The 9,080-nt window shown below is 74.6% G+C and overlaps 1 protein-coding gene across 2 annotated transcripts; it reads right to left on the bottom strand.

Annotated features, from left to right (window-relative positions):
• Nucleotides 1–63: 63 nt before the first annotated feature.
• CDK5 (cyclin dependent kinase 5) lies at nt 64–2,886 on the bottom strand. 2 transcript variants are annotated; one of them, XM_086630888.1, is made up of 12 exons: nt 2,831–2,886; nt 2,626–2,714; nt 2,454–2,521; nt 2,256–2,316; nt 2,108–2,164; nt 1,876–1,971; nt 1,574–1,648; nt 1,376–1,472; nt 1,214–1,283; nt 986–1,046; nt 832–912; nt 64–683 (listed from the first exon to the last, which is right to left on the bottom strand). In XM_086630888.1, the coding sequence occupies exons 1-12, from the start codon at nt 2,865–2,867 to the stop codon at nt 597–599; spliced, it is 879 nt and encodes a 292-aa protein (XP_086487014.1). In that variant the 5' UTR covers nt 2,868–2,886; the 3' UTR covers nt 64–596. The 2 variants fall into 2 exon arrangements, with proteins under 2 accessions (XP_086487014.1, XP_086487015.1); XM_086630889.1 differs by lacking the exon at nt 1,876–1,971.
• Between the last annotated feature and the right edge of the window lie 6,194 nt (nt 2,887–9,080).

Below are 9,080 nucleotides of genomic sequence, written 5' to 3'. Positions count from 1 at the left end.
ACGTGGCAGTGGGGCGTCCCCGGTGCCCCAGGAAGGAGGCAGGCGCTGGGGGTGGGGGGGGAAGCTCTTTATGGACGTAACAAACACGCATGTTCACCCACGTACAGCAGCACGGTAGAAAAGAAATGGGGTGCACGCTCCCCACCCGGCAAGCTGGCACCCGGGAGCCCCTCCCCTGCCAGGGAAAGGGCCGGGGGGGAGCAGGGAGAGGAGAGGTGGGGGGTCCCACCCCACCACAGTCCCTGCACGTGGTCCCGGAGGGTCCTGCCCCTCCACCAGCACCGTGGCCCCATGTTCCCGGGAAGGGGTCCGTGTGCCCTCGGCCAGCCCCGGGAGCAGCCCCGGCCCCGCTGTGGGTTCGGGAGGATGCTGGGGGCAGGGGGCGCTGTGCCAGCACCCCGCAGCCAGGGCAGAACCAGGGCAGCGTTGGGTTAAAAACCTAATAAATATGGGGGAGGGGGGGGTGGCTGCAGTTCTGGGGTGCAGGCACCTCGCTCCTCACCTTACATCCCCCCTGCTGCCGTGGGGGGCCGTCCTCTCCCCACCGCTGCCGGGAGCGTGCCAGGAGCCGGGGTGCTGCCCCCGGGGGGGGGACCCTACGGCGGGCAGAAGTCTGTGAAGTAGGGGTGCTGGAGAGCCTCCTCCGCCGATATCCGCTGCACTGGGTTGCACTTCAGCAGGTTCTGGGGGCAAGAGGTGCGGCGAGCCGTGGGCCCCCCCACACTCCACAGCCCCCCCAGACAGACGTGGGGCTGCGAGGGGAGGGGGCACCCCCCCCACGAAGCCAAAGCCCAGCGCCGTGGGCAAAGCGGGGACGGGCAGAGCGCTCACCTGCAGCAGGTCCCGGCCGGTCGCGTTCAGCTTGGGCACCACGTTGACCAGGGAGGTGGTGGCGGGGTACATGGGGTAGGGCTGGGCACAGAGAGGTGAGCCCCAGCCGCCCGCCCCGGCCCTCCCCGGCCCCCCCCGCCTGCCCCCGCCTCACCTTGTAGTCCGGCAGCTTGGCCATGGCTGGCCACTGCTCCTCCGTGGGGGTTCCCAGCAGCGTGGCGGCGGCAGCGGTCAAGGGCCACGGCTGCGGCCAGGGCAGGGGGCACCCGTCCCCCAGCCCACCCCCGCCTGACCTGGGCAGAGCCCCCTCCCACTCCCCTGCCCCGGAGAGGGGGGACTGCCCCCCTCCCACCACAGCCCCTGCGCGGCGCCGGAAGGATATCGGAAAATCCTTTTCAGCTGGTCGTCCACGTCGTTCCCTGGGAACAGGGGCCGCCCCGCGTTGGCCAGCTCTAGGGAAGAGAGGGCATGAGCCCCGTGGCCCCACGGCTCCAGCCCCGGCAATTGCCAGCACTGGCGCTGGTGGCCCCCGGTGTGCCGCTACCTGCGAAGATGCATCCGGCTGACCACATGTCGATGGAGGTGGAGTAGAGCTTGGCACCGAAGAGCACGTCCGGGGGCCGGTACCACAGCGTGACGACCTGAGTGGGGGCACGGGGGGTGCTCAGCCAGCTGCGGCACGGGACGGCCGAGCCCCTGGCCAGGAGCAGCCTCCAGCGAGAGCGCGGACCCCCCGGCTCACCTCCGCCGAGTAGCAGCGCACGGGGATGCCGAAGGCGCGGGCCAGGCCGAAGTCGGCCAGTTTGAGCTCCCCGTTCTGCAGCGGAAGCGCCGCGTCAGCCGGACGGACCGTGCCGGGGACGCCCCGTCCTGCGGCCAGCCCCACGCCGCGGGGCCGGCGGCAGCCGCCACTCCGGGCCCTTCGCCGTTTCCCACTGACCAGAGACAGAGCCGCGAGCCGGGGCGGCTGGCCGCCGGCGCCCCGGTGCGACCGCGCTCCCGGCTCAGCCGGGGTGCCCCGCCGGCGGCCGCCCCGGCGCTCACCCGGTTGATGAGCAGGTTCTGGGGCTTGAGGTCGCGGTGCAGGACGTTGCGGCTGTGGCAGAAGGCGAGGCCCTTCAGCAGCTGGTACATGAACGACTGCGGGGAAGAGCGCGGGCACAACCCATCAGCCCCTCGGCGCCGTGGCACGGCTCTTGTGCCAGCCCACCACGCCGCAGCCGGCGCGGGACGAGCACCGGCACCCCGCAGGCTTCCCGAGCCCCCCCAAACGCACCTTGACGATCTCCGGGTCCAAGTCGCCGTTGCAGCTATCGAAGTATTTCTTCAGGTCCTGGGGAGGGACGAGCGGGGCACGGGAGCAGTGACCCCAGCCCGGGCGCTGCCCCGGTGCCGCCCGGTGCCGCCCCGGTGCCGGCACTCACCTGGTCGCAGAACTCGAAGACCAGAGTCAGCTTCTTGTCGCTGTGCAGGACGTCGTGGAGCCTGCGAGGGGACGGGGACCCTCAGGCCCCGCACCCCGGGCTGACACCAGCCCGGAGAGGGGGACGGGGCTCCCCCCGGTGCCGGGGACACCGGAGGGGGGGCAGCCCCCCGCCCCGCCTGCCCCCCGCCCCCCTTGCCTGACGATGTTCTTGTGCTTCAGCTCCTTGAGCAGGCAGATCTCCCGCAGCGCCGAGCTGGGCACGCCCTGCGAGAGAGGGGCGCGCTCGGGGGGGCTCGGGGGGCCCCGGTACCGGTACCGCTCCCGGTCCCGGTGTGTGTCTCCTCCCCCCCCCCCCCCCCCGCGCCCACCTCGTCGTCATCGTCCAGCCGCACCCGCTTCAGCGCCACGATCTCGTGCGTCTCCCGGTTCTTGGCCTTGAACACGGTCCCGTAGGTGCCTGCGGGGAGCCGGGTCACCGCCGCACCGGATCACCGCCGCACCGGATCACCGCCGCACCGCCCCCGGCTCCGGCCTCCGCACCCGCCCAGGCCCTCCCGCCCGGCCCCGCCGCACCTTCCCCGATCTTCTCCAGCTTCTCGTATTTCTGCATCGCGCCGCGCTCCGCTCCGGCCCCGCCACCGCCGCCGCCGCCACCGCCGCCGCCGCCGCACCTCCCAGCAGCCCCTGCGCCCGCCGCTCCCCCCTCCGCCACACCTCCCGGCAGCCCCCGCGCCGGCAACGCTCCCCCCGTGACAGCCACGCCCCCTCCGCCACACCTCCCAGCAGCCCCCGCGACAGCGGTGCCCTTTTCCGCCACACCTCCCGGCAGCCCCCGCGCCGGCCACGCCCCGACACCCGCCGCCACACCTCCTGCGCCGGCCACGCCCCCAGCCACACCTTCCCCCCCCCCGCCCGCACAAACACCCCGTGGTTGCGGGTTCGATCCCCGGGTCCCCCCGCCCCGCCCCGGGGCACCGCGGCACCGGGCCCGGCCGCGGCGGGTTCCCTGCGGGGTCCGCGGGGAGACGGTGACCGCGTCCCGGGGACGGTGCCGGAACCGCTGCGGACCCGCCCGGTGCCGTCCCGCCCCGCCCCGGCGCGCTCCCGCTTCCGCTCCGCCCCGCGGGGCCGCGCAGACCCGCCCGGCACGGCAGGACTCTCCGGTAAGCGGCGGGAGCGGGAGCCGGAGCCGCTGCCGCGTTGGCGCCCGCTGGAGGCGGCGGGGCTGGCGGGGCGTGGCGCGGCCGGTCGCGGTCGCTGTCCCGGTCGCTGTCCCGGTCCCGGTGTCTGTCCTGGTCGCGGTCCCGGTCCGGTTCCGGTGCTGCCCGCGTTCCGCCGGTGTTGTCCCCGCTGTGCCCCGCACGCTGCTCCCGGCACCCCCCCGAGCCCCCTCCCGCCGTTCCGTTCCCCTCCCGTCCCGTGCGGGCACGGCCCGAACCGCCACGGGAGCCCCGGTGCCGGCCCGCCGTTTCCTCCCGGGGCACCGGGTCCCGGCCCGGCCGCGGCCCCGCTTCCCCCCGCTGCCACCTCGGGGACCCCCCGGCGAGGCCGGCAGCAGCATGGGGGAGCCCGGGGAGGGGGATCCCGGGGCTCCGTGCCGTGTCCCGGGCAGCGGCCGCGGGGCTCGGTGCCACCCAGCACGCGCTCCTGGGTGCCCCCGCACTATCACCCGGGGCAGGAGTGGCACCCTCCGGGCCCCGCTCCTGCCATCCCGTTCCCGGCTCCCGGGGCTGTGCCAGCCGCGGCATCGCACCTCGGCCCTGTCCCGCCACCGCGCTGCCTCCGCCGGTGGCACTACCAGGGCCGGGTCCTGGCAGCGTTCCCGTGCCGGAGCGGGCTCTCGGGGCAGTGGTTGCCCCAGGACACCGCGGGCGAGTGGGCACCACGCTGCCACCGTGCTTCAGCGCGTCTCTTTATCTTCCAGGGGTGCCAGAGCAGCACGAGGCAGGTCCATGCCCTTCCCTCGCGGCTCCTGAGCCCACCGCGACCCTCGGCAGGTGAGAAACGCGGGGCCAGAGGGCGGCCCTGGCATGTGCTGCCCCATCGGCCGGTCAGCCGTGGCCATCCCGCACCCACTGGGAGCGTCCGGTGGCTCAGCCCCGTCCTGGCACGTCCCCGCGGGTGGCCGTGCCCCACGGCGCGGAGCTGCCGCCAAGGGGCTTCGCGCCCACCCGGCATGGGGCTCACCAGGAGCCGCCGTGCTGGGTGGTGAGTGGTGCTGCCCGCTTGCGAAACGCTGCCAGGGGTTGAGCAACGCCGGGCATGGGTCCAGCCCCGCTGCTCTCCCGTTTGTGCGCTGGTGCGGGCTCCCACGGTGCCCCTGAGCGGGATCCCCAGGGCAGGGAGGGGGGCAGGTCCCGGGGGACCTACGGCTGCCCCGGAGCCGATTGGTGCTGGCAGGGACATGGGCAGAGCTGGTCCCCAGGGGTTCATCCCCCATCCCCCTGCCCCGGCTCTGGGCACAAGCTGCAGGGTCCTGCCGAGGGATCGGCCCCGAGGCCAGCGGGGGACCCCCGCCCCGCCGTCGTGCCCTTCGGGGTCACCGCACCACTTCAAGCGGCTGCCAGGAGCGCGGGATTTGATCGCCCTAACAACCCTGCTGGCACCGGCGCCTGCGCCTCCCCGCTGGCAGCCCTTCCGCCCCGGCCCCCCGTGGGCCCCGGCCTCCTCCGGGACCGGGGGCTGGGAGCGGGGCTGGCCCCGAGCCTGGGCAGGGGCTTTGCCAGGTGGGCTCTGCTCCCAGCCCCCTCAGTGCTGCCTCGCACTGCTGGGGGAAGATTCCGGCTGCCCCCTCCTTCGCTGCCCGCTGCCTCCCTGCCTGCGCCCGACAGGTATGGGCTCCCACTTGGCCATGTGCCCGCTCCGAGGGACACTGCTGCCAGTGTCTGGAGGTGAAAATAGGACGTTGTGGGGGTGGGGGGGCGGCAGGAGTGTCTCTGACGGGATGGGGGACACTCCTGCCACCCCCCTAGCCCCCACAACGTCGCAAGATGAGATTTGGGGTGGCATAGCCACCCTGCCCCAGGGATGCCAGCCCGGCCAGCGGAAGGGAGGGGGCTGTGGGAGCCACCACCTTGGCCCGGTCCCCGTGCTGAACTGCGGGGTGTGGGGGGGTCTGGCTGGCAGCCCCCACAAGCACAGCCCTGTCATTAGAGGGGACTGGGTGGCCGCAGGGACCGGGATGGCTGCCCGAGGATGCCGCGCTGGGGCTTGCCGGGGGCGCGGAGGCCAGTGGGTGGGCACCTCCTCGCTCTCTGCCTGCCCCACATCTGCCTGCCCCACAGCCCTCGCCCGGCGTGTCCCGCTGCCTGTCCCCTTGCAGGACCCCGACCACGGTGCCTGTGCCAGCGAAGCCCCCCACTGCCCGCACTCCCAGGGCTGTGGGCTTCCGTGCCACCCGTGTGCCCCCTCCGCGTTCCCCCACGACCCCCCGGGCCGGCTGCTCGGTGGGGCAGGAGCGCGGCCTCCCCGTCGGCGCTTCCCCGGCTGCCAGCGCTCGCCGCTGGCTGCCCCCGTGCCCAGCGGGAGCCGCGGCCCGGAGGTGGGGCTGCCCGAGGAGCCGTTCCGGGACTTGGCACCGCCGCCGTGTTTGGATAAAGTGGCCTGGTGCGGGCTTGCCGAAACAAAGGCTCGCGCTGCCGTTGCCGCCGCTGCTGTTTTTTTTTTTTATGTGTTTTTTTTTTTTGTTTTCCCCCTTTCGTGCCAGTATAAAAGCTCCCGCCGGTGCTCGGCAGCTCGCGGAGAGCGCGGCTGCCCCCGGCCCCGCTCCGGAGGGAGCTGGAGGGGCCGCACCGGCCGCGGGCCCCGCCGGCCGCGCGTCGTTTTCCCGCTGGGGCAGGTCCCGGTGCCCGGTGGGTCGCTCGCCGGTTGGGCGGGCGCCTGGCAGCCTCGGCGGGAAGCCGGTGGCAGCGGGAGTGCGGCCGGAACCGGAGCGTTGCCGGGTCGGCGGGCGATGGGGTGAGTGGGGCAGAGCCGCCTGCCCGTGTCGGGGCCGGGAGGTGGCACGGCCGGGCGCTGGGCAGCCGCGGGTGGGTGGGTGGGTGGGTGGGTGTGCGGCCCCCGGCCCTGCCACGGGTGACGGCGGGGAGGGCTGTGGCCGGGCTGCCCCGTGGCAGCCGCCGGAGACCCCGGTGCCAGTGCCGGTGCGCGTCCCGGGGTGGCACACGGAGCCTGGCAGCCCCTTCCCGGGGCCGGGCCGGGGACAGCGGTGGGGACCACCGGCTGGGGCGGCAGGAGCCTCTCATGGGGGGTCCGGTGCTGCCCGGGGGTCCTGGCCGCGCCAGGGCTGTTCCGTGGCGGGGGGTGGCGGCTGCGATGGGAGGGGGCGCGGTGCCAGGCTGCATCCGGCGGGGTCGGTGGGGCAGCCCCTGCCCGCGGCGGCTGTGCCCCCCCTGCCTGTCGCCCCCCCCCGCCCCCCTTCCGCCCCGGGACCGGTCCCCGGGCGCGGTGGCATCCCCGGCGTGGGCGGGGGGTGCGGAGCTGCGCGGCGCCGTGATTCACCTCCCGGATCCGGCGGTTCCGCGGTCGCGGGGCGGGAGGGGGGAAGGGGAAGGGGAAGGGAAAGGGGAAGGGGGGGGTGGGGGGGGAGGATATTTTGGTGGCGGCTTCTGAAGTCGCAGCGTCTCCAAAAGCCGTGCCGGGGCGGGAGCCGCGTGCCGTTATCCCGGCCCCGCTCCGTCCCGCGGCGGCGATGGGGGGTGCGGGCCCCCAGGTGCGTGCCCGGGGGGCGCTCGGGGCGGCGGCACCTCCCGGGGGTCTCCCGTGCTGCACGGACCCTGCGGAGCCGCGCGGGGGTCGGCGCTGGGCCCCCCCTGGCTGCACCGCCAGCCCTCGGGCACGGGTGCTGCCCGGGAGGCGGGGGGCTGCCCGGGAGGCGGTGGGCTCCTGCCCTCAGCTCCTCCGGGGCGGGCAGGGGAGCTGGAGCTCGCTGCCCGGGCCCCCCCTGGCACTGCTTCCCGCTTTGGGGTGCAGGGAGCTGGGCGCGTGCCCTGCCCGTGCTGGTGGGAGGCCGGTGCGCGGCCCCCGTGGGTGCCAGCAGTGCATGCTGGAGCTGCCCGGTGGCACGGCAGAGCCTGGGCACTCTCGGGGTGCGGACGCAGCTCTGCTTCGGGGTGCTGCCCATGGGGGAGCAGGTGCCGGTGCAGCCCCAGGGGCAGTGCCGGTGCTGGTGCCAGTGCCGGGTCTGCTTGTGGGACACGAGTGCCGCGAGGAGCAGCGGGGTGAGCGCGGCTGCGCCGGATCATTCTCTCCCTCCTGTTGGTGTGTGCCAGCTGTGCCCAAGAAGGCCATCCTGGCCGGGGTCCGGGCAGTCCTTGCCACGGTGAGGGTCGGTGCAGGCAGTGGCCTGTGTGGCACGCGGGGACGGGGCTCTGCTCCCCTCTGCCGCTGCAGCCTGGGCCTGGGGGCACTGGCCGTGGCCGAGGAGCCATGGTGGGTGCTGGCCACAGCCCCGTGTCCGGGCAGCAGCTGCGGGCCGTGCTCCCGACGGCGGCAGGCGGTGAGGGGAGCCCGTCCCACTGGGCTGCAGGCAGCCGGTGTCACCCCGTGGGTGCTGCGTGCCATGGCCATGCGCCTCCCCTGCTTGGGTGCTCCAGGACCCCGCGCCGCAGCCGGACAGGCCGGGGCAGGGCAGGGTGCCCTGCGCTGGTGTCCCCAGCCCCGATCGAGGAGCCGGTGCAGCGTCGCCGTGGGCAGAGATGGCAGCGGAGAACGGGACAGGCCTGGGGGGGGGCACCTGGGGCGCAGCCTCGCTGTGCCCAGCAGGCTGGGGAGTGCGGGAGGGGCACAGCCTGACCTGCGCCAGGCTCACCGTGCTGCGATTTTTCTGGAAACTGGGCACAAGGAGTTCCTGGGGGGTGACCGCCAGCGGGAAGATGGCAAAGGACGCGTTGTGTTCTCCGTCACCGCAGCATCAGCCAGGTGGTACGTGGAGGGGGCTGGAGCTGCAGATGTGGCACCGGTTCCCGACCAGATGTGGCACGGTGGTCACCATCAGCTTCATCTCCAGCTGTGGGCACAAACGTGCACAGCACACGTGTGGGTGCGGTGATCCCGCATCGGGGATTCGCTCCTGGTGCTGCCGGTCTGACCCCAGCCTGGGTGACATCATGCGAGGAGGCACGGTGCTACTGGCGGCACTGGCACAGGGGAGCGGGCACCTGGGCTCTGGCTGGTCCCCGCTGCCCCGGGGCTCGCCCGCTCCCCGTCCCGTCCCCCCTCACGGGGTTTTGGGTTCGTGTTGGGTCGGGGCTGCCCCGGTATTGACGGGACACGGCTTCCTCTGGCGCGGAAGGGCTGGTGGCAGCGGTGCCTCACTTGCTCAGCCCGCCACCGGCCTGGTCTCCGGGTGCCGCCGGTGGGTCTGGGGGTGCGTGGACCCCGTGGGCAGCCCCCACGGCGCAGGGCGTGGGGCCGGGCCCTCTAATCGCCTCAGCGGATCAGGCGGGCAGGCTGGGGCTGGTCCCAGGAATGTGACTCCGGCACCGGCGGGAGCCGCCGAGCCGGCTCGCGCACAGGCGCTGATCGGAGCCAGCCGGTAATTAGCGGCACGGCGCGGCGCTGGCAGCCCTGGCCGTATCTGCGGCCCTGCCCCGCTTATCGGAGCGGCCCGTTCCCTCGCACAAGGGGCCATTGTGCTGGGAGGCCGCGTGCGGGGCGCGGCGCGGTGGGGCTGGCGTTGCTGCGGGCGCTGCGGCCGCCCTGGCACACCTGCTTGCCCCATCCCGCGTGGCGCAGCTGGAGCACTTGGCCTCGACCCTCCTGCCCCGTGGCTGGGTGCGGAGCAGGGTGAGGTGGTGGCACCGCAGCCGTGCCGGTGCCTGGA

Source organism: Tauraco erythrolophus, unplaced genomic scaffold (assembly GCF_009769465.1).
Source record: "Tauraco erythrolophus isolate bTauEry1 unplaced genomic scaffold, bTauEry1.pri scaffold_58_arrow_ctg1, whole genome shotgun sequence".
Lineage (NCBI taxonomy): Eukaryota > Metazoa > Chordata > Aves > Musophagiformes > Musophagidae > Tauraco > Tauraco erythrolophus.
This window is presented reverse-complemented; position numbering and strand designations above follow the sequence as displayed.